The sequence below is a fragment of the Hibiscus syriacus genome, unplaced genomic scaffold (genome assembly GCF_006381635.1).
Source record: "Hibiscus syriacus cultivar Baekdansim isolate YM2019G1 unplaced genomic scaffold, ASM638163v2 tig00111783_pilon, whole genome shotgun sequence".
In the NCBI taxonomy this organism is placed as follows: Eukaryota; Viridiplantae; Streptophyta; class Magnoliopsida; order Malvales; family Malvaceae; genus Hibiscus; species Hibiscus syriacus.
The window spans coordinates 3,445,399-3,471,782 of NW_024063178.1; the positions used below are offsets into that span (position 1 = coordinate 3,445,399).

The following is a 26,384-nucleotide window of genomic DNA, read 5'->3' on the forward strand; positions in this document are numbered from 1 at the left end:
TTGACCAAACACTGTAGCAGTCAGTCCTACCGTTTTAACTGCCTACTTTTTCTGTCTGGGTTAGAGGCCATGTAAGTCGCATGTCAAAGGACCTCTTTAGCCTTTCCTTTCTCAGTCACACCTGTCTGTTTTGTTACAGCTTCATTTTTACTTGGTTCAACCTGAGCTAGATCAGTTTCATTATCTTACATTTGTTCATTGACAGTAACTTCAACATATTTAAGGGACTCATGCCTAGACCCAGAACTTACAGCGTAACGACTATTACCAGATTTTTGAAATTTTTGACCATGGCATCCCCTATTTTCAACCATCATCCAGGGTCAAAAAGGTCACTCACAGAAATTTTCTCAATTGGTTCATTACGAAAGTCGGCAATAGTTTTTTCCATATCATCGTTAGGAACAACTGGTTCTTGTTCATCATACAAGAGTCTTTTGAATGCCCATATATCCCACAGGAGAAGCAAATTTGGTTCAGATCATCATACTCCAGTTTTTGTATGAAGCCATCAATGCCAAGACAAGAACGGTTTATTAAGATCAACAATAACTGCAATGCGGGTAAATTTTCCCCTTCCCCCAACATCCGTATTGTAATCAATTATAACCACTCTTCCAATAAAGGAAGCTGTGTCGGGAAAGACCCTTCGTGTAATAGCGTAATGGTAAACCTGGTAAGCGGATCCAAACTATTACTGGAGAGGGATGTTTTTCTGAGGTGGAAAAAGATCTGCTCCAAGATTGAACCGTCAAGTAACTTCCAAAAATTGTCAATTGCCCTTCTATTAAAACTTTGATAGTCTTTCTCATTAGCATAACGAACAACAAAATTATTATTGTCAAGGTCAATAAGTTGAATTTCACCCACCAGTTTCTATAGAGCCTGAATGCTAGTGTGCAACGTCTTGTATCCAACTGAGAGTCGTAGTATTCTCACAGTGATTGTGTTACGTATTTTTTTTGTCAATTTGATCGTGAAACCGATCATAGAATTGTATTAACAGTATAACCCCATCAAGATTCATAATCACATCTTCTTGCAAGATAACCACTTCCTCTTCTCTAAAACAGTCTGCCCTACTCGCTTCTTCAATAGTCCCTTACGAACCGGAGACTATATTGGCATAAGATGCCTTATCAGATTGGATATGTGCTTCTGTTTGCTCTTCAATTGGGTTATTCACGTGCTAATGAGCATCAGATTCAACAAGTACCATATAATGCCCCAAAATTTTGTCGAGGACTAAAATGGTAAATAAAATTATTTTGAGAACTAGTTAGATATTTTCTACGTGTTGTCGGATTAAATTTAGATTATGGGATGAAGAATTAATTCTTAGAATTTAGTTTGTGGAAAATGAGTGTCTAAATTGAAATAAATGAATTACACATCTCAAAAGTGAAAACAACGGAAGAATTTGACTCTTTAATGAATAATTGTCCCAAATATTTATGGAAGCTAGAATAAACAACTAATTAAGGCCATTGGATTTAACTGACCCAAATATTTATGGAAGATAGAACAAACAATTAATTAAGGCCATTGGGTTTCATCTTCATTTTGAGCCCTTAGATATATGGATAATAAGATATTTAGAATTAATGGAAAATATGCATTACATGAGGGTTTTCAAATGAGGGAAAGATAAAAGAATGCTTATCTTCTTCCCCCCAATAACTTAAATCCAATGGTGAGAGAAAGAGAGGCAAGTCTCTCCATTTATCTCCATTTTTTCTCATATTTGAGTGGGATTTAGAGTTACAATGTGAAATGCAAAATTGTTCTCCTTCAAATTCTCTTTAAGATAAGAACCATGTTGGACGGTTTTAGCTAGTGTGGGAAAACCCCTAGAAAAACCTATATGGAATTTTAGAGAGAGAGTTTGGAATTTAGAGTGAAAGCATTAAATGTAGTTGTATAATAGTTGAGAAACTCACTCCCTTTTGTTATTTTCACATTCAATGTCATTATTGTGATGGAGCTACTTCAACTCAACTTACAGAAGCAATTGGAACATACAAGGCTTTAACTTTTTTTGAGTTTGTTTTTATCTTACATCTTATAAGGTAAGTTCTTGACATTTATGATATGATATGTCAAACTTTGCAACAACAATCTCAGGACATTCTAAATGCGATCGATCTTGTTTCATCTACTAAGTCACTACTTCAGAAAATAAGAGATGAAGGATGGAGTGACCTAATTGTTAAGGTGAAATCCTTTTGTGATTCAGTTAACATACCTACTCCGAATTTGAATGATCGTTATGTTGCAAGAAAAGGAAGGGCTCGCCATCAATAAGATGCCATTACATTGGAGTATCACTATAAAATAGAAATTTTTAATAATGTGATTGATACTCAGTTGCAAGAATTGAATGCTAAATTCAACGATCATACAATGGAATTGCTTACTCTTAGTTCAACTTTAGATCCAAAGGTGATGAACACTTTATTTAGAATTGATACATTTGTCAATTGCTTCATAAATTGCTTCATAAATTCTATTATTCAGACTTTCTGAATATGAGATGATGCAATTAAGGATACAATTTGAGCATGTAACACCCTAAAATTTGGGCTAGTAGTTTCGGGTTTACTCGAGAGTTAAGTGGATATTGTGAAATTCATAAATAAAGTTGTTAGGCTTAATTGGGTTTGGATTTGGGCCCAATTAGCCATAAAAAGAGATTTTAAATTATAGAGAAACAAAGAAGGACTAATTATGCATTTTCCCCATTTTTGGAAAGATGAGGGTTTTATATCTTATCCTATTTCTCTTCTTTTCATTTCTTCTTCCTTCATCTTCTCTAAGTAGCCATAGCTCCAAGGTAAGGTCTTAAACCTTTTCTTGTTTTATTTTCTTTCTTAATCCCCCTTGCAACATAGTTTTAACGAATCAAAGTCTTGGTTTAATCCTAGCTAAAGAGAAGTGGGGGTTTTCATCCAAATCACTAAAGAAAGGATTTTGTCTAAGCAAGGAGCTTCATTTCGGGATTCAATCATCAAGGTAGTGTATTTATAATCCTTTGGAGTATTAAGTTTTCATAAATTTAGAGATTTTGCTAAGATTTGGTGATTTAAGCATTTTAGGGTATATCTTTGATTTCTCAAGCAAATCATATTTTAGGTGTTAATAATACATTTTTATGACACCTTAATACCCTAAACAACTTACTAAAGCTTCATAATAAAGTTTAGAAGTCATTTGGGATGATTTTTTGAGTGATTCTTGAGCTTAAATAAACCATTTTAGGGTTAGAGTATTGATACTAGAATGAACAATATCTATATTGGTTAAATTGGGGCAAAGATTAGGGATTTAGGCTGGGAGTATCGACACTACCAAGGGGAGTATCGATACTCCAGGGGGTGATATTATTGATATTGAGGCCTCATTTTTTGTACCGATACTCATAGGGGTTTCAATAATTGACCCTAGGGTATCGATACTACAAGTAGAGTATCGATACCACTCACCTTGAATGGTTAGATTAGACTCCATTAAGGCCTGTTTGAGCTAAGTACAATATGTAATAGTGATACTTAGTCTGTGAGAGACATAAATGACCAAGTGTACCTAGAAATACTCGTAGGGGTAGGTTACATCAGGTGTAACCATATTAAGTATAATACACCAAAGTATCTTCAATCAAGGACATATATGAATAATTGGGACCAAGGATCATTACAGGAGATATCTGATAAGCGCTATGATGAATATGTCATATTCAATGGTAGCAAAAAAGCATAGCTTCCAGAATGTCAATGAACCCAGGAAGCGTAAGCCGTCCTTTTCAATTCAAGAGGTTCTGAAGGGAAGTACGATGAGGTTGATAGAGTATCTATACTAAAAAATGAACCCTAGCCAGATATCAGGTTATCCAATTCCACAGTTATGTTAAGCTTCCGTATAACGTTCTAGATGAAATAACGAGTGAGATAACAAATATTATGACGTTGACTTCACTTTAGTGAGTCCAGCTATGTTAAGGTATAGCCAGGTTACCTTAGTTACCCTAGTGGGGCATTGTCAATGCACGAGGCACTTCAGGGGCTAATTAGGGTACGAGACCCGATCACTTATGAGGAGTGGGTTAGTGATGTCAATTTTATGTGGCATGTGGAACTTAGATATGCATGGGTAGTTATGTCAGTTTAGTATAGTCAGGTAAGCTTCTGATGCATGTAAATTCCAGTTCTTACCTCTAGGATATTTCGTATTTAAGGTAGGATGGGGTGTTGTTCCGAGATGCATAAAATTCCACTGACCATACCACTAGAGCCACTTTATGTTTGCTTGTTTAAGTCATGCATGTATAATCCCACCAGATTAGTATATCAGATATGTTAAAGCTTGGCTTGAAGGCCATGTGAGATCGAGCCAATACTTCAGTTAGGCGGGAATTATACCGATTCTATGTGACACAGGGTTCCCCAAAGTGGTCTACCTGATGGCTATGTAAGGACCAGGAGATCATTCCGTATATTTTGTAAGAATTACGCTGATGCTAAGTGACACCGTGGTTCCTTCAGGTAATTAGCGTCTGATGGATGATGTTACATAAGATGTTATAACTTTTAAAGTAAATATATGTATCGTTCAAGTAATTAAATGGTAGCAATTGAATGCTACTGATGTCAAACCCACAGGGAGCAAAGTATTATCATTAGAGTTTGCTAGTATTAGATTTATCAACTATAAAAGACACTAAAAGAAAGTAATAAAATCAATAAGGAAAAATACCAGTTTATGCTACAGAATTCCAAAAAGCGCTATGTCGACTATCAAATCCATGGATGTAATATTATGGCTTCAAATCTCATGTAAACAAAGCATACTAATCTATGCAATAAACATTGATTAAAAGCTTTTGAACTAATTTAACTAATTTCATCAATTAAATGCTTAAAATATTAATAACACTAATCAATTGGTTGCATACTCTTCATCACACACTATGCTACTCAACAACACCAATGCTTCCAAATATATATAGCAAATCAAGTAAATCTATTTCTAGAAATAATCGATAATACTATATATTTAATTATAAATATTTCTACTCATAATCATAAAGTACCAAGATCATAAAAGAAATATCAAAGTAAACACAAAAAATCCACAATATCATCCAACAAGAGTTTTAAACATTCAAATCACTCCATATCTCAATAGAAGGCCTTGAATGATGATCTACTGAGCTCTGATGCTTTTTAGCAAGCTTTCCTTGTGCTGCAGCAATCTCTGGCAAGGGCTTAGGCTTATATAACATATGAAGATTGAACTTGGAAATTTGGGTACTTTTAATGGCTCTCTATCATCACATTTTTTACGCGCAAGTACACCTCTTTTATAGCTTGGATGAGAATTTCATCTCCCAATAAAAGATGTCAACGTTTCAGGTGGTATCCAACCTAATAACGGCTGCCCAAGCCAGTTGTCCCAATCTAGAAGGTTCTCCCAACCGTCTGGAGCTTAGACAACTATTGCAACATCTGCTCAGTATTTCATACAATGCTATGGCATCAATGTAACAGTTTTCAGCAGTAAAAATAAAATTTAGCCCTTAGCAACACACAATTCTCCTATCATGTAAAATGTATAAAACTAAGTAAATTTAATCCTAAAATGCTCCTAAAAATGCTCAAGTTCAAACTAGACCTATGTTAAAAGGGCTACTAAAGATAACTCTTTTGGAGAGTTATCACACCCCAAACCTAAGTGTTTGCTTGTCCTCAAGCAAAACATGCATGAAATGTTAGAACTAACAACAATGCCATATTATAACTCTAAGAAATTAACCAAGTAGAGAAGTTTCATTTTCAGCCCTCAGCCAAACTATAAAACATAGATGTATTCTCAAATAAGGAAATGCAGTTTCTTCTCATCAAAATTAGAATCCTTAGAGTGTAGTGTATGTAATTTAGTGTGCAGTCAGCCAATACTTAGCTAAGATAGAAAAATTTGCACCTACTCTATTAAAGGTATTAAATGCTACAACAATATTTCCTCACCAATGTTGGAATTCCAACTTATTTCTCTCACTATGTGGAGCTATTACCAACATTACCCAACTTATTTCCTAAAATCTCTCATCATCATTTTCATCATTTTTTAAACTGGAATAATTGCTATAGTATCTAATAAAGATAAGAGATTTACAGCTTGAAGATTTCTAAATTCTCTAAGTGTTGAGAGCATACACTTAAGTGTAAAAAAATTCTAAGAATCCTTGTTTCGAAAAGATTTTACAACATTCCCTATATCATTTCATCTCAATTAATATTCATCATTGTGCATCACTAAAATTCTCTTAACAACTTCATTAATTCTTCAAAATATCCAATGACATTACCAATGCAATTTTATATGCGAAACTACCTTCCTAAATGCAATATTCAATCCTAGCAACACACCCCCAAACCTAAGGGATGCATTGTCCTTAATGCATGCAATATTAACAACAAAACAAGAAAACACAAAAAACAAACTAAAATATGAGAAAGGGAAGTAAAACTCTCCTAAGTGGGTTTCCTAAGGCTTTTATGTGGGCTAAGAACATTCGAGCAGATACGCTTTGTTGTTGTTTTTGCCTTCACCGAGCTTTTCCTCTTTTGACTAGCCGACATTGACATGGCTTTTTCCACAGTAGCATTAGAGACTAAAGTTATGCATGCTCTAGCATCTAGCTTTCTCTTCGCTTCTAGTTATGATCTCTTAGCGCCAGGGGCCTGTGCAATGGGAGTGCTCTCCGACGTACTCGCAGCAGCTGATTGTCTGACAGTAACGATGACATTATGTATCACTGTCATTGCATATACTTTTGGTTCATCAACAACAATAACTTCTCCTTCAGTTTTAGTTTCTTTAAAATTCTGTAACTTAGCTGCAAATTACTCTGCTAGAGCATCAGCTACATCATTGTCCTTCTCTTGTAGCTACTCGCTGCTCACAAGCTCTTCTTCCTCATGAACTTTAGGATCTATTGGAAACACTTCAGTTGATTTCTTTGACTCCTCTTTTTCACTGCCTTCCTCTTCTTCCTCATCCTTGACTTATTCTTCACCTTCTATTGACTTGGTATCCGTGGGCAGTGCTTCTTCTTCATCACCTTACCGTGTGGCATTAACACTCTCAGCGATAGCTAAGCTATGGCTAGCATCAGGCATGACTGGCTGCATGAGGTGTTCCAAGATTTTCACTGAAAAAGTAGGAAAAAATGCTTCAACTTCTGTAAATAACTTGGAGAACATAATCTTGGTCTCTAGATCCCTTTTCTGTGTATACTCCCAATACTAAACCTGGGCGATGTGCATCTGAGACTGATTCTGAAGAGAATGGATGAGAAACACCATAATCTGATCCAGCTTAGCACTGACAAATGCTATAGGTGTCTTCATATCCTCCAAGGTTCAACCGTCCATAGGCAGGAGTTGTGATGTGGCCATGGTAGTGCCATAAACTTTATTAGGGTCCAGCCCGTCCTTCAGCAGTGTTCGCCTCACAGCAGTAGGCGTGATTGGGCTATGGTTTTCTATAATATTATCAAAAGACAAAACAACCACTTGTGCTTGATAGCATAATGCAGTAATTAACGATAATTTTACCAACATCGATTATTCTTCTCGATAAAATGGAATAAAGAAGTAAAATTATGTCCTTAGTAATTGTGGAAGAGTGCATAATTGGAAAAAAACGAGTTCTAAGGAAAATAAACCATACCCTTACGTCTCGGTGGAGATCCAATAACTTTATAGTGTGAACTCCAGTTATTTATCTAGTCCAAGAGCGTCTGGGTAGGCAAACATCACGTCCTACTTGCTCCAATTCCTCCTTAGTTAAGTTTTCTACAAATTTTTGATCACGATACCCAACAAATTGTTGATTGGCTTCGCCCACCAATGGACCATCGTTTCACGAACAATGACTAATCGATTGGTTTGATCGGTGAGATTGTTGTAAAATTCTGAAAGTACCTGTTGGCTAATGTCGCCGAGATGTTCACAAAACTTCCCCCAACCTCGCTGCGTAACCATTTCAGAAATAATAAAATATTTGAGGCTCCTCTTCTATAGTTAAATCGAAACCTTGCTCATAGCAAAAGTCTCAGCCATTAAATTCATCTTCATAGCGTCGACACTGTTCGTCATCCATGAATCTGGTAACTTTCTTCGATGGTGAAACTTTGTGCGACGTAGACACAGCATGAGGCAGAGTTGGTTTATGATGATATGGATTTATACTTGCCTTCTTTTTGGGTGCCATGGTTATTTTCAGGTATACGATGAAAATGGAGAAAAAGGTTAACAAGGGTTTCAGACTGCTTACGTGAGATATGGATAAAAGTTTGAAAATTTTAAAATTCAAGGTGTAGGGATAAGGGTTGATTTTGAATGGGCAGTTATGATTGGGTAAGGTGGACAGTGAAAAATGTAAAAGGGGTAAAAGGTGAATAGCTCATACCAAGTTTCACATTTAAGAATAAATTACCACCTTAATATCGATGTCTTTAGTACAGCGATGGATGCGCACCATAATACTAAGAGTTGTGCAACAACAAGCAACTGACAGAGAGAGATTGAAAGAAAAAGTTCCTGTAAAAAAAGAAATATTAAAAATAAGAATTTAAAATTAAATGTCTAAGAAATTGACTTATTCAAAAAGGCAAAAATATCAAAATGTGCAGGGATTGCTTAGTGTGATTAAAGCAATGCTAAGGTTTTGTTGCTGAAAATAATGCTTTAAACGTTCTCCATTGACTTTAAATATGCTTCTATCCACTAAGTTCTTTAATAACAAAAAATCATGAGGAAAAACTTCAAGAACTTCGAAAAGGCCTAACCATCAAGAACACAATCTCCTAATAATAACTTTAATCTTGAATTAAATAACAACACTTGTCCAACAATGAATTCCCTTGGTAAAATATTTTGATCATGCAACTTCTTGCTCTTATCTTTATAAATGCATAAACTCTCATAGGATATTTTTTGGAGCTCCTCTAATTCATTAAGCTCTAGTATTCATTTTTCGGCTGTATCATCTAGATCAAAGTTTAGCCTCTTTAATGCCCACATAGCTTTATGCTCCAGCTCCACAGGTAAATGACAAGCTTTGATGTAAACAATATGATAATGAGACATCCCTAATAGAGTCTTATAAGTTGTCCTATAAGCCCATAATGCTTCTTCAAGGCGTTGTGACCAATCTTTTCTAGAAGGGTTCACCACCTTATCAAGAATTTACTTGATTTCTCGATTGGATACATCGGCTTGACCATTAGATACATCGTCTTGACCATTAGATTATGGATTATATGTTGTAGTGATCATATGCTTCACACTATATTTATTCAATGCTCTAGCAACCTGATGACCAATGAATTGAGATCTTTCATCACTGATAAAAGCATGAGGAGTTTCGAAACAAGTGAAAATATTCTTTTGCAAAAATCATAACACTGCTTTAGCATTGATGTTTGGCAAGGCTACACCTTCTACCTATTTGGGTACATAGTCTACATCAACTAGAATAAAGAGGTTGTCGCATGGAAAAGGGTATGGACCCATAAAATCTAATCCCCAAACATTAAATAGCTCGATCTCTAAAATAAGTTGCATTAGCATTTCATTTTGCCAAGAAATATTCTCCGTTCGCTGGCAGCGATTGCAATGCTTTACAAATTCATTGGGATCTTTAAAAAGTGATTACCAATAATATCTATATTGAAGCACTTTCGCGGCTATACATATACCACCAAAATGTCCTCCATATGGGGCACTGTGACAATGCTTTAGAATGCTTTGTTGTTCACATTGAGGAATACATCGTCGCATAAGTTGATCATTGCACTGCTTAAATAAATATGGCTCATCCCAATGGTATTGCTTTACATCCTTCATAAATTTCCTTCGACCTTGATAATTAAGATCGGGTGGCATCATACCACTAACTAGATAGTTGGCAAAATCAACATATCACGGTAATGTTGTAGCAGCTAATAGATGTTCATCAGAAAAGTCATATGGAATTACTAAAATGCTACCGTCTTCGCTGCTAGATTTTAACCTAGATAAGTGATCAGCCACTTGATTTTTTGATCCCTTCTTATCCTGAATCATGATATCAAATTCCTATAGTAAAAGCACCAATCGAATCAGACGAGGTATTGTATCTTTCTTGGCAGATAATTATTCAACGATGCATGGTCAGTGTAGACAATCACTTTTTTACCCACCAGGTATGAACAAAATTTGTCAAAAGTAAATACCACAGTGAGCAACTCCTTTTTAGTTGTGATGTAGTTAACCTGGGCTTCATTCAATGTTCTACTCGCATAATGTATCGCGTCAAATATTTTATCCTTTCGTTACCCTAGCACTGAACCTACAACAAAATTACTAGCCTCAAATATTAATTCAAAGGGTATATTCCAATCTGATGCTATAATAACAGGGGTATTCACTAACTTCATCTTGATTATTTCAAAATATTTAAGAACTTCATCATCAATGAAACCTTCTTGTTTTGCTCCAACAATGAGCATAATGGCTTAGCAATTTGAGAAAAATCCTTGATAAACCTTCTATAAAAACCAGCATGACCAAGGAAGCTTTGAACTACCTTTACGTTAGTTAGCGGTGGCAATTTTTCAATAACTTCCACTTTTGCTTTATCTATTTCAATGTCGAGGTAGGAGATCCGGTGTCCAAGCACTATACCCTCCATGACCATGCAATGACATTTTTTCCCAATTCAAAACTAAGTTGGTCTCCTCACATCTTTTCAAAACTGCACCCAAGTTGTTTAAACACTTCATAAAATCTTGCCCAAATACTGAAAAATATTCCACAAAAACCTTAAGAAAATCTTCAATCATATCGAAGAAAATGACTATTATATCGTGCTGAAATGTTGCTGGAGCATTACACAACCAAAATGGCATTCTACAAAAAGCAAAGGTGACATAAAGACATATAAAAGTGGTTTTCTATTGGTCTTACAGTGCTATAGAAATTTGATTATAACCACTATATCCATTTAAAAAACAATAGAAAACATTACCAGCAAGTCTATCTAGCATTTGGTCTATGAATAAAAATGGGAAGTGGTCTTTTCGCGTTGCTTTGTTGAGCTTTCTATAGTCCGTACATATCCTCCAACCAGTAGTGGTCCTTAACAACACTAATTCAATTTTATCATTTGTCGCCACAGTAATGCCGCCTTTCTTTGGAACACATTGCACAGGGCTGACCCAATTACTATCCGAAATTGGATATATAATTCCAACATCCAACCATTTGATAACCTCCTTCCTAACCAATTCTTTCATGATTGGATTTAATCTTTGTTGATGTTCAATCGCGCTAGTATTAGTGTCATCCAAAAGAATTTTATGCATGCAAAATGATGGACTAATTCATTTTATATCAACAATAGTTTTCTTATGTTGCTTCAGTACATCAATCAACTGAGCTTTCTAAGATGTTGTATGTTGTGCTACCATAACGACTGACAATGTCTCATTTTCTCCAAGGTAAACATATTTCAGATGCTTCGACAAATGTTTTAATTCAATCTTTAGTGGTTCTTCAATAGATGTCTTTAGTGCTTTAATAATATGATCAAACATTTCCAACTGTTCAATATTCTATAGATATTTACTACAACATTTATCTCCTGCATCATTCAAGAATTCTTTGAATGCTACTGATTCATTAATGACTCCATCTGCGTTGTAGCATTCATCCAAATGCTCCTAGGCAAAAACATCAATCACATCAAGTGATAAACAATTAGCATTATCATCTATATAAGAAACATTATTTAAAACATTAAAAGTAATATGCTCATCGTTTAAGCGCATAGTTAATTCTCCCTTTTCAATATTAATTAACGATCGACTTATGGTAGGGAATGATTCCGAGAATAATTAAAACATCTTTTTATGTTTCACAATCCAAGTCTCACAAGCATGTTCTCCACAATACCTCTAGGATGCACGGTAGAGCGATCAGCAAGTTGCAAAGTAACCGTAGTCGGCCTCGCTTCGCCACTCCCAAATTTCCAAAAGATTGACAAACATTAGATTTATACTAGCACCCAAATCACATAAATCTTTACCTACAAATATGTGACCAATGTTACAAGGAATAGTAAAAATCCCTGGATATTTAAGCTTCGGTGGCAATTGACTAGTAGCCATAGCATTTTAACCTTCGATAAAATCGACAGTATCAAACTCACCAAGTCTCTGTTTCTTCAAATGAACTTTCTTTACGAATTTGATATAGTTTGGGTATTGCTCTAAAACATCAATCAAAGGAATATTAATTGTAAGTTAGCAATAGAAATTAATAAAAGCCTTGTATTGGTGATCTTCTTTTGTCTTTTTAAATCGTTGTGGAAATGGTGGAGGCATTTTTTGTTATTGTTGCTGAGGCATTGAAGTAGGTAGATTATCAGATGTAATAGGGGTTACTGTCGGCAATGACTCTGAATTACTACAATGTCCTATATCTGGTGCTGTGAAATGATTCACAGATGGCTCAAGCTCAACTTCTTTCTCTTCCCTTTACCATGCTTAGGAACTTCCTCATCGTTTCTCCTAGGTTGTTCGAATGGATCTCTAATATGAATTCCACTCCTTTTAGTAATAGATTTGCAATGTTATTTACCATTTTGCTTTGGATTCTCATTATCGTTGGGCATCGTTTCATGCAACCTACTACTTAGAGTATTGGTCATTTATCCCATCTGATTTTCTATAGCCCTTAACGAGGTTGATTGGCTTGCCATATATTCTTTCATCATAGCTTCAAAAGGTGATAAAGTTGAAGTTTGGGTTAAGGATTGACCTTGATAATTCTGCTTTTGTTGTTAATAGGTTGTTGTGCATATAGCTGTGGCATTTGGTTCTACTGAGTATAATATTGATGTTGATATTGTTCATGTTGTGGATTATAAACAATCAAAATTGGGATGATTTCTAGAATTTGCATTGTATGTATTGCCAAAAACATTATTATTATTTGATAATTCCACACATAGTAAATAGACTCCAGATTTTGGGGTCATTCATCAAAATTGTGATCATCTCCACAATAGACGCGAATGAAGAAAGTTGCATCTTTAACTTCATACATTCTTCCTGGCTTTTGTCATTTCTTCACCATTTATATCAATGCTGAAATATGGGATGCCATAGAATCAAAAGCGTCATAATTAACTACTGTAGCATTACGTCGACCAAAAGTATTTTGAGTATAAGGGTTTTGTAAATCATTAGTGGAGATTCTTTATAGGATATCATATGCTTCATTGTATGTTTTATCCAGCAAAACTCCATTTTCTGAAGCATCAACCACCATACGAGTATGTATGTTTAACCCATTATAGAACATATCCATTTGAGTCCAATGTGGAAATCCATGTATATGACACTTCCGCAGTAATTCTTTTAATCTTTTTTTATGCTTCATATAAGCTTTCATCCTCTATATGCTTGAATTAAATTAAATCGTTAAGAATTTCTGTGCTTGGCATTCATGTTCGAAGGGTTGAATCACAACAATAATTTCTGTGCTAGCTCATTCTTGAACTCTATATCACCTGGTGGTTGTGAACTTAACTAAATTCGTTCTTTATTATGCAACGAATAAGAAAATAGCTTCAGCTTCAAGGCTTCCTCCGGAACAGCTTCCTGAAAAAAATCACAAACCTCCGTAAATGTTCTCAAATAAGCCCTAGGATCTTCAGCAACATACTTTCCATACTATCTCATAGATTGTAGCTTTTGGAACATAATCGGCTTTAACTCAAAGTTCATAGCATTAATTACTAGCCTCATAATACTCAGATATAGATCATCCAACATTGGTACCACATGCTCACGAATAGGGCGATTACGATCATCCAAGTTATGATATGGTTACCCATCACCAATGTCAGCTAGAAACTCATCATTCTCTCCATTCTACAACATGGGTGGAATAATATTCCCTCGTCCAACCATAGCAGTATCACGGAGATGTCTTCTAAAAGTTCTTTCAATCTTATGATCAAACGACTCTAATTCTTCATCACTTAGGGGCATACACTAGAAAAAACAGAAACTAAAAATACCTACAAAAGAAAACAAAAAAGTAAGAAAAATAAAGAAAACCTTAAATCAAATTGATGCTCCCCAACAACGGCAACAAAAACTTGATGCTACGTAAGATGTTATAGCTATTAACACAAGTATATGTATCATTCAAGTAATAAAGTGGTAGAAATGGAATGCTACAGATGTCGAACCCTCAGGGACAAGAGTGTTATCATTAGAGTTTGCTAGTATAAGATTTATCAAACGTAAAACACTAAAAGAAAGTTAAAAAATCAATAAGGAAAAACACCAGTTCATGCTATAACATTCCAGAAAGCATTAAGTTAGCTATCAAATTTATGAATGTAATATTATGGGCTTCAAATCTCATGTAAACAATTCCTGCTCAATTTATGGAATCAACATTGATTAAAACCTTTTGAACTACTTTAACTACTTTCATCAATTAAAGGCTTAAAATATTAATAACGCTAATTAATTGGTTGCATACTTTTCAGCACACACTATGCTACTCAGCAACAACAATGCTTCCAAAGGTATATAGCAAATAAAGTAAATCTATTTCTAGAAATAATCGACAATTCTATATATTTAATTATAAATATTTCTACTCATAATCATAAAGTACCAGGCTCATAAAAGTAATATCAAAGTAAACACAATATAGAAAATCCACAATATCATCCAACAAGAGTTTTAAACATTCAAATCACTCTCTCTCTCAATATAAGGCCTTGAATGATGATTCACTGACCGCTGATGCTACTCAGCAAGCTTTCCTTGTGTTGCAGCAATCCTTAGCAAGGGCTTAGGCTTTCATGGCGTACGAATATTGAACATGGAAATTTGGGTACTTTTAATGGCTCTCGATCATCATACGTTTTGCACACAATTACTCTTATTTTATACCTTGGATGAGAATTTCATCTCCCAATAAAATATGTCCATGTTTCAAGTGGTATCCAACCTAATGATAGTTGTCCGAGCCAACTATCCCAATCCAAAATGTTCTCCTAACCTTCTGGAGCTTAGACGTTGCTCAATATTTCCTACAATGCTACGTCATCAATGTAACAGTTTTTAACAATAAAAATCATATTTAGCCTTGGGCAACCCACAATGCTCCTATCATGCAAAATTTATGAAACTAAGTAAATTTAATCATAAAATGGTCCTAAAAATTCTCAATTTCAAACTAGACTTAGGTGAAAAAGACTACTAAAGATAACTCTTTTGGAAAGTTAGCAATGGCTATGTAAGACCAAATATTAGTCAGGTTTGCATTCAGATAATACACATTATGTCAGGGTGCATTCAGATAATGCACAGTACGTTTAGGTTGCATTTAGGTAATGCATATCAGTACAAGCATTAGGGTTAGAGAGCCTTTATAGAGGTACTCATGGCGAGGCACTTAGCAGAGGATTAAGGGAAGCGTGAGACCCTTACTTCAGTGATAGAGCAATAAAGCCTTAAGTAGGTAGCACTTGATCTAGGTCATGCATATACCTATCTCTTAGTACCATATCTTAAGTATGTTTATGTTTATGAAATTCTTATGTTGTTCTAGTTTAACGATTATACTAAAGGGTTTTGTAAGCTCAGCCTTCAGATGTTTTTCATTAGCAGGTCAGTAGCTTGAGTCATTCATGGAGCACCATCGCAGCAGGACTTCCAACATCTCCAACAGAGTATTGTATTACATTTTTGTGGCATATGTGTTCATAGGACCTTACTTATGTATTCTGTTTATTAAACTTAGGGTATATATTATTTTGGTCTTCAAGTATATGTCATGGAGCTTCGGTTTTGTAAAATGTATTATATCAGTTATTTATGTTTTAATTAAAAAATCATTCATTGAGTTTAAAAAGAAAAATGAAAAGGTTTTGAAAATTAGAGTTGCCTCGATAGCCTAGTGTGGCACTTTAGGCCCAATCGGGTTTAGGGTGTTACATTTAGTGGTATCAGAAAATCAAGTTGAGTTAATCCTAAGATCCAGTGGTCGATTTTAGTAAGGTTTTAGTGAATACATGCCCCTAGCTACTTAAAGTACTTGTATAAGTCTGGAATTATGATGATGCTTCCTTTCTTAATTTGTGTTGTAGAGCGTTGTGATAGCCAATAGTTTTGAGCATGGTCTCGAGGATTTGATGGAGAATTGAGCCTCTCATCCAGATTGTGTCAGTGAAGAGTTCCTACCAAGGGTAGAGGATCATGAGCTCTCGTTAGATGTGTGAGTCACCGGGTGACCATCTTCAAGGGTTTGACCTCTACTCTCAACAAGATAGTGGACATCATTCATAGAGCGTAGATTATGCAACTGGCCAACTAGAGTATGCCAGTTTTGATAAAGTCCCTAGTAGAGAGACCGATGAGGTATAAGATAGTCAATTTTTATGGTCCGAGTGATGTTGATCTGATTTTGGTCGATCAGTGTTTGAGAGAGACCATGAAGATTTTAAGGAAACTTTATTTTAGCCAATAAGGTAAGTTAGAGTGTGTCACTGCTTTGCTCAAGGGTGATGTTATCGATTGGTGGGAGAAACAGAGATGGCTCTACAGCCAGATATGCCTACGTGGGGTCAGTTTTTGAGTGAGTTCAGGGGAAAGTATATCGGTGAGGCATATATACATGGGTTAAGGATGCAATTCTCTCAGGTAGTTCAGGGAAACTACTTAGTGTAAGAGTATAAGAGAGATTTCATCCAGTTGAGTCGTAAAGCTCTGAAATGATTTACGATTGAGTTATTGAGGTGCAAAAGGTTCCTTGAAGGACTACATATAGATATCCATGAGTAGTTGCAACAGACCCGGTTAGGGTGTTTTCAGAGTTGACATAGTAGGCTAATGCTGTGGAGAGGGTGCAGGCTATGAGGAAAAGTTTGTTGGGTTAATCAGGTAGCCCAAGTATGAGGACTTGTATGCTAGTAAATCCATCTCAGTCAGCAACAAAGAGGACCAGAGTTCCACGAGAGTAGAGGAGAGTGACGTCAACTTTGTCACTTCAGCCGAGTCAGATGTCAGACATAAGGTCTCATAGGAGACCACCAGCTTCTACATTTGTGGCAAACTCTGTAGGCTCTGGTAGAGTTTTGAGGTATCCAGAATGCGAGAATTATGGCAAAAATCATGGAGGGAGATGCTTCAAGCTCTCTAGGAAATGTTATAGATGTGGATCCTTGGTGCATATAGTGAGGTATTTCCGTAGTTCGGATGGTTTTGGTTCTATGATTAGACAAGAGAGTAGAGGAGTAGATCGACCTGTTCCCGGCTTGACGATGTGTGATCCCACTTGTCAAATCATAGAGAGACAAGGTCAGTACGTTGATAATGCATATGAGATGCCAAGTATGTTTTCAGATGTCTCATTTTTCCATTTGCTTTAGTAAGCATTAGTACATGTATTCTTTTGTGGTGTTAAATGAGCTAGATAGGAAGAAATATTTGTGTGAGGATATAAGTGTCGAGTTGGTAAACCTCAACAGAATAAGTGAAGTTTACGTTAGATATTCCCTGAGGGATTAGGGTCAGACTTGGTAGTCGACCTAAAGGAGGATATTGTGATGCTATGAAATTGATATAACATTAGACACAAATGTACGTGTCGCATATCAAGTAATAAAGTGGTAGCAAATTAATGCTACAAATGTCAAACCCACAAGAAGCAAGATGTTTTCATTAGAGTTTGTAAGTATAAAAAATATTGAGTATGAAAAGATGCTAAGTAAAGGATAATAAAATAATAAAAGATACACATGTTCATTCTACATCAATCAAGAGAACACTAAGTCAGCTATCAAATCTATAGAAAGGACATTGTGAACATTATACCTTATGTAAACAAAGCACACTAAATATATACAATCATTATTGATTAAGACCTTTTGAACTTCTATAATTACTTTCATTAATTAAAGGTTCAAAATATTAACAATTCCAATCGATTGGCTGCATACTTTTCAGCATACACTTTTCTACTTAGCATGTAACATCCCATACCCGGTCCAAGAGTCTGAGTCGAATACCTAAGCATACATTAGGTTCCAATCGTGTTGGATAGATCATGATCCATATTACACACATTTCACGAAAGCAAACAAATTAAAATCTCTTATTATTCATCACATACAACGTTGAATGTAACTAACATACAATCGAATCTCAATTAAACATGCAAGCATCACATTTAAACGTTTAGGGGTATTTTGGTCATTTCACATCACATAATAAATAAACAACTCAAATTGCCCAATTAAGATTGCTACATGTTAAACAATTTTATAAGGAAGCAACACAAAATTTCATACCAATGGGACATCAAACAATCACTCAATAGATCATACAAGATTATGGACCTAAGCATAAATATGCAAAACTTATGTACCAAATAGTAACATGCAAATAAGGTTTCTATTATGTAAATAAATGTGTTAAAGAAGTGATCACTCAAATCTCATCAAATTCCAATTTAAGAGTTAAGTAATTAAACAAATCAATTCATAGGTTAACTTGAGCTCACATAATCATTTAGGGGTGAAATTATAATTTAAGAATATTTCAGACCTTTAATGAATGCAATTTCACCTTTTTCCATCAAGAAAAACAACAATTGGATTGATATTTTCTTGAAAGGGATCGATCCTTTTTCACAGGGGATGTATCCTTTTGAAAATGAATTGATTCTTTGCAAAACATAAAGTTTGGGATCAATCCTTTCCCTAATGGATCGTTCCTTTTTTTGAAAAACTACATATTTGCTATAAACATGCATATTTAGTCAACTAATCACCCACATAAAAGTATTCATGGAATAGGAACATGCTTGGACACTATTCAACCACTTCATACATGTCAAAACAAAGATGTAGCATGCTCTATAACACAAGTCAACACATTAATCAAGGATTTGACACCAAAAGTCAACAATTGCATAAAAGTTCATTTCAAGCACAAGTCACCTACTCATTTTTGGCATTTAAGGTCGTTTCATTAAACCTAAGAGTCTAACACATTTAGTTTACCAAGTTACACTTAACTAAACACTCCAAATACTTCTTTAGAGTCTAAATCAACATTTGAGTAATATCATGCTTCAAGTAACAAGTTTATACTTATAAATCCAATGTAAACAAATCAAAACAACATCAAATCCCAAACGTAAATCCACTTATTATAATCGAAATCCAGCATTATAAGTTCAACAAAGTGAATAATAGGTATAAGTCCCAAACGTCCCCAAATTACAACACAAAGTTTCTGAAAACCATATACATATAGCTTTATGCCTTAGTCTTTCTCGATCACACCGATGCCAAGCTCCTCACCTCCAAACTCGACTCTAATCCTCTGAAAAATGTTAACAAGGAGTGTGAGTTTATAAAGCCCAGTGAGCGTCTAACATTCAAAGTAATACACACAACCAAGATAAAGATTAATCATATATGTTCATATGTAACTTGTTCCTTACTCTACACATATAATTCAACATCTCATACTTGATTCATCAGCTAATATTTTCCAAATCATTTGATTTCCAGATTAAACAAACATCAAAGGACTATATAGTTCAAAAGCAATCACAAGCACACATGCACAATTACCTCCCTTGATAAGTCACACAATCACACACATTTTTCCATTTTAAGATAAACAACTTTTTTTTTGAAACACAACTCACTCTGTAATACCCCAAAATTTTGGTTAGTGACCAAAATATGAACTTTGAAAGTTTAGAGGCCAAAGTAGAAATCTGGGAAAAGTTCAGGGACCTAACTAGTAATTTTCCCAAAAAAGAATTTTCTTCCCATAAATGGATAGTTTACTCTTAAGAGTGTGGTTTTATTGAAATCAGATTCTTGATCTGGAAATTGTGTTAAAAACTAGAAAGTGTTAAAGTCCTGTAAAAATTCGGTAAATCGAATCGAATAGAAATTTTGAGAAAATTTGAAGGATGATAAATTAAGCTTCGAAATATTATTTCCAAATGTTAAAATGATGGGAAATAATATGGACCATTGGATTTGAGAAATTTATTTCCATGTTCAATTTGGACCTTTGGATGAAAAATGGTAATATTAAAATTTTGGAAATATTGCATGGGCAAAGTTGTAAAGGGTGAAATATTTTATCCATCTTTGAATTTGGAATATGATAAGGGTTATGTGGCTAGGTATTATGGTAAATATCAAGTTTCATTAATGGTAAAATAGACATTTCACATTAAATTTAAACTTAAATTAAGGCCAAATTAAAATGAAATGAAGTAAATATTTCATGAAAACTTAGCCATTTTCAGCTCCATTTCGTGCTCCACATGACCAAGATAAGAGAAATTTTATTTTTTCATTTTTGGGCAATTTCCTTTGAATTTTGGATCATTCCATGAAATAAAAAATTGTTCTATTCAAAAAATGCTATCATTTGTACCATTATTGTTTGCTAATTTGATTTGTATTCAACGATCCCAAGTTATAGGGTTTATTTTCACATTAGGATTTATGGAATAGATGAATGATTTTGATGTTATTGAGGTTGTAGAATCATTTCCAAGCATGATTGATGATTAAAATCACTTGTACATGATCATATGAACATATGAAGTTTCGATCTAACCCTAATCTTGGGAAAAAGATGTGTTTTGATGAAATTACGTTAGGGTTTTGATTTTAGAGATTATATAAGGTTGAATCAAAATTGATTTCATGATTGAATCGAATAAAAATCGAGGAAAATCATGAAAACCCTAATCTTGAACATACAAAGCATTCGACCTTTACTATAGAGGAGATGATAAAAATTATGGAAAAATTATGTAGGGGCAAAAAATGATATAGGAAGTGTTCTACAAGCCTTATAAAAATTTGGGAACCATTTTGTAAGTTTTGAAAAGTTAGGGGACCAAATCATCAATTTTGGAAAAAAATATGGATTATTGTGTAATTGTTCAATAGTTGATTTACTATACTTGAAATTAATGTTTGAGTGTTGAAATTGAAGTTAGGATGTGAATTTGGATTTTTTTAGAAAGCTTGTAAAAGTTGAGGTTTAAATAAAAAATATGGAAAGGTTGGGAGCTTAAGTGAAAATTTTATTTGGAGTTGGTATAAAAGTAGCTTGAGTGGTCAATTAGAAGTATTAAGGTCAACATTTATGTTGTGAAATAGAAATTGTATCAAATAAGCATCGAAAAAATTTATTAAGAATTTATTTTCCAAAGTATGTCTATGTTAGTAAGATTCTAACATTTGGTTTGAATATGTATATGTTTGGTAATGATGTTCATTTAGAGATTGAGTGATTGAAAGCAAGATCAAATATTATTAAGGTTGAGAAGAAGCTTAAGGATGAAATGAGAAATTCTAAGGAATGTTGCAAGCTAAGGACACCATGTGAGTGCAAATTTAATTTGTACTTATGTTATTAAACAAACATTGACTTGCGATGAGCCAATGACAGAGTTACTATGGTAAGGAGTGACTCCTAAAATGTTATGTGATTTGTGATGCTTGCATATATTTGCATTTGGTGAACTAATAGAATTAGTGAAGAAGTTGAAAATGTAAATTGGTGAAATCTACTTAGAATTTGTGTTCTGGATAGTAGCTTTAGAAAATAACTATAAATTCTACAAAATTATTAGAAGATGATTTTTATACCGTTGGATTATTATATCAGTTTATTTTTGTTTAGAACAAATGGAAACTAATTTCGAGGTGTATACAAAAAGATATGAATTTTTAATCGAGGATAGGTCAAAAAATCAGGCAGCAGATTCTGCTCAAAAAAAATTTTGTCGGTCAACTTTGAAAATTCACCATAAATTGTAAAAATTGAACTAGAAGAAGTGCATTATATAGATAAATTCTTATTTGAGAATAGATTTCATTGGTATAAATATAATTTATTTTAAAGATTTATATTAATACAGAATAATATTTCTTTAAAGATAGGCAAATTGTCAGAATATGAAATTATGATAAATTTTGGGGATTTAACCAAATTAGAAGCAAATGATCAAGGTAAAGTTTAGTGAGACTTATATTTTTTACTTGTATATAATGTCAAAGTGAGTTCAATGCATGCAGAACATTATACATGGATGTTTTATACATCATTGGGTAGGACTTGAGATAAGTTTACCTTGTTTATATTGGCATGATATTTATGTCATTTATCATATATGTGACATATTCTAAATATGTCAAAGGTTGAACATAAAATACATTGATCACTGGTTATTATACATGATGTTTATAATGATTATATATAATGTTTATTTCGAATGTTATCTCAGGTATGAACTGCCCAAGGTTAAAATATATTAATAGATATATATTGCCATGGAAGGAATAAAAATAGACTATATACCTAAGTAAGTAATTGAGGGACAGTGTATAGTTGGCATGCAATAGTTTCCAGCAACAGACTGCATATTCGGGATTGAACTGAAGTATAACTAGTGCATATGGTGGGCATGATCTTATGTGTCATATTCAGGATTGCACTAAAGTATAACTAGTTTATATGGTAGGCATGACCTTATGTGTCATATTCGGGACTACACTAAAGTATAACTAGTGCAGATGGTGGGCACGACCTTATGTGTCATACTCGGGTTAGCGCTACTGTGCATATATTTGACTTGTGTACCCAGGGTCCTCAGGGTTTAAATTGGGCTATGGTTTATTGGTTAATAAATGGTAAACAAACAAATAAGCTTACGAGCTTGTATAATGAATGGTAAGTATATTGGTAATAAACTTGATATCCGATTATATCATGTTAATAAATGGTAACATGGTTGTAATACAGGTGAAGTGATCATATTGCATTGAATATTGTTATTCATTTAAATTTATGTGTTACATTGCTTTAAATATTCATATGATTGCCTCATTAAGTGTATACTTACCATGTGATGATTTTTACTTGTAAGAAAAAGAAGAAAAAGGAGTAAGGACTTGGCATCAATCACCAAGGAAATAATTACAAGTAACAATAATGACATCCTATTGTGTTCTAAAAGTTCTAGTTGGCATGTATACGCGAATGAAATGTCTGCAACTTCTTAATATAGTTAGTATTAAATATAATTAATAGTATGAATAAATATTATCATATTAAATTATGCTTAAAAATTAACTTGGGTTTTAAATCAAACGTGTTAGACAGTCTTATTTATTTTATGAAACTGAATAGAGTTGTCTATCACTGCTTGAAACTAGTTTGGAATTGGTAGCGAAAAACATATATTATGATTTTTCTCTGAATAATTATTTTATAATAATTGTTCAAGTTGAGAAACTGGTGATGTTTGAATGAAACCAAAATTTTACTCAATTCAATTAAAGAAATGTTTTGAATTTCTTATGTGACATCTGTAACTCGTATTGATTCACGTATACGGGTTATGGGTGCTACACACTCATTGGATAAACAAACTCCATACAACTCCCATTTTGCTTACGGACTCACATAGATCAAAAACCATGAATTACGAAGTAAACTCAATACCCAACCTTACCCCTTATCTTTACGGAGCAAAGTTCAACATACCATCCAAACCCCGTATAATCCCGAATCACACACTAATACAAAACACATAGAGTACTATTTCCTAGGCATTCCTTTCATATCCAAAAGTCCTATTAAGAACAAGAGCGGTTGTCAATGATGCATAGTTTTCAGATATAGATTCAAATACACTTTGAGACACACTTACGGATTTGGTTGTCATGATTAACCCACTTATTTGGACAGTGGGAAAATTCAGCTCATCCAATTCACATTCAGAATATATATAGATTTTCACAAAATCGTTTCCAAAATCCAATGCATCATTTGGAACATATCACATTCACATTCTCATTTCCAATGTAAGCGGCATCATATGTAAATCTACATAATTCATATTTCATCATCATAATTAATCAAATAAAAAAATATATATATATATATATATATCGGAATCACAATGCAACACTATACAACCTCAACCTTGAACCATGTTAAATTCCTAAGAATGAGAGCCACTCACCTTATTGTCCAGAAATCGAAAACGCTTCCAAACACTACCTTAATTTTAGACAAACTCAAAGCACCAAGTTTCCTCAACCAACAACACAATAAAAACCCTTACAAAGCAAATTAACACATCAAAATCTAATCTAAAACAAAGCAGAATCCTCTATTTCTAAAACATAATGCAAATGCCAAAAACACAAAAAAACCTTATCGAAATGTCACTCCGGAAGCTCCAAACCTGAAACGCACGAATCTTCACACTAAAAGTTGATAAACAACAACTAGAATCAACATCTAACTCAACTAGAACCACACAAAACAACATCTACAAACCTAAATTCCCGGATTCCCAAAATACAAAAAATCAACATTGTTTCAAGAAATCAACATCCAAATCATTTGCGATCAAAAAATGGATTTAATATTATTATAATCACTCCAAAACAACTCAATTTCATTAAGAAATCTCAAAATCAATTCAAGAAATTAGCACATTAATTAGCCTAAACCTTAAACCTTAAAATAACTCTAAAACCCTAAACCCTAAATCATTTAATTAAACTGTCATACTTAAAATTAATCATCTAAAATCACTTAAAACCTTTCCAAAATATTTTTAAAAAATATATAAATTTTAGAAAAAAAATCCTTCTGATTGGAAATCTAGAAATCGACCCAAAACTGACACTAACTACCAAACCCGAATTTAGGATGTTACAACTCTCTCCCCTAAAAACAATTTCATCCCCGAAATTACCTTAGCTAAACAACTACGGAAACTGAGCTCTCATCGACTCTTCCATCATCCAAGTCGCCTCCTCAGTATTATGGTTACGCCAAAACACTTTTACTAATGGAACGACCTTGTTCAGAAAAACTTCCACATCCCTAGCTAGAATCTTAACATGTTCTTCCTCGTAAGAAAAATCCTCACGAACCTCAACCTCATCAACCGAAATGACATGAGAAGGATCCAATCTATACTTACGCTACATCGACACATGGAACACGTCGTGGATACGCTCAAGCTTAGTCGACAACCTCAAATGATATGCCACTGGCCCAACATGCTCTAACACCTCAAACAGTCCTATAAACCTCAGGCTAAGATTACCCTTACTCCCAAAACGTAACACCTTCTTCCAGGGTGAAACCTAAAAACACGAAGTCACCCACAACATACTCAACCTCTCGACATTTCATATCGACATACGATTTTTAGCGATCAAAAGCAACTTTCAACCGATCCTTAATCAACTTAACTTTATCCTCAGTCTCTTGAATCAATTCTGAACCAACAACACGTTTCTCACTCAACTCAGTCCAAAACAAAGGAGTACGACACTTACACCCATACAACGCCTTAAATTGAGCCATTTGAATACTAGCCTGGAAACTGTTATTATAAGAAAATTCTACCAACGGCAAATAACGCTCCTATGAACCAAAAAAATCAATCACGCTCGCCCGAAACATATCCTCTAAAACTTGTATCACTCGCTCAGACTGCCCATATGTCTGCGGATGATAAGTTTTACTCAAATTAAGCTTCAAACCCAAAGTTTTATGAAAACTTTGCCAAAACCTCGACAAAAACCTTAGATCACGATCTGAAATGATCGACAAAGGAACTCCATGCAACCGCACTATCTCAACTATGAACAATTCAGCTAACCTCTGTAATGAACACGTAGTATGAACAGGAAGAAAATGTGCACACTTAGTAAACCGATCATCTATCACCCAAATTGAATCCTTCTTCGATGGTGTCAACGGTAAACCCATCACAAAATCCATCGTAATCCACTCTCACTTCCACTCAGGAATATTAATCTACTGCAGCAGACCCGAAGGACACTGATGCTCGACTTTAACAAACTGACAAACCAAACATCATCCAACAAACTCAACAATAACACTCTTCAACCCAGGCCACCAAAACAACTCACTCAAGTCTCTAAACATCTTCATACTACTCTGATGTATCGTAAATGGTCAACTATGTGCATCTACAAGAATCTCAAGCCTCAGAACCTAATCCATCGGCACACATAACCTACCTTGAAAGCACAAAATACCCTTAGAGTTTAACGAGAAATCACCCCAACACCATCTCGCACGAACTGAAACTTTTCTTCCAACTTCTCGCCACTTGGTTGCAAATACCAAATATGTTGAGACCACATAGACTTAACTTGGAACTCAGCTACTAATGTTTTATCCTTAGCCAAACTCAAATGAGTAA

At 34.3% G+C, this 26,384-nt stretch overlaps 1 protein-coding gene across 1 annotated transcript; it reads right to left on the minus strand.

Annotated features, from left to right (window-relative positions):
• Nucleotides 1–24,909: 24,909 nt before the first annotated feature.
• LOC120170703 lies at nt 24,910–25,936 on the minus strand. The gene is made up of 4 exons (XM_039178602.1): nt 25,737–25,936; nt 25,376–25,535; nt 25,219–25,293; nt 24,910–25,128 (listed from the first exon to the last, which is right to left on the minus strand). The coding sequence occupies exons 1-4, from the start codon at nt 25,934–25,936 to the stop codon at nt 24,910–24,912; spliced, it is 654 nt and encodes a 217-aa protein (XP_039034533.1).
• Between the last annotated feature and the right edge of the window lie 448 nt (nt 25,937–26,384).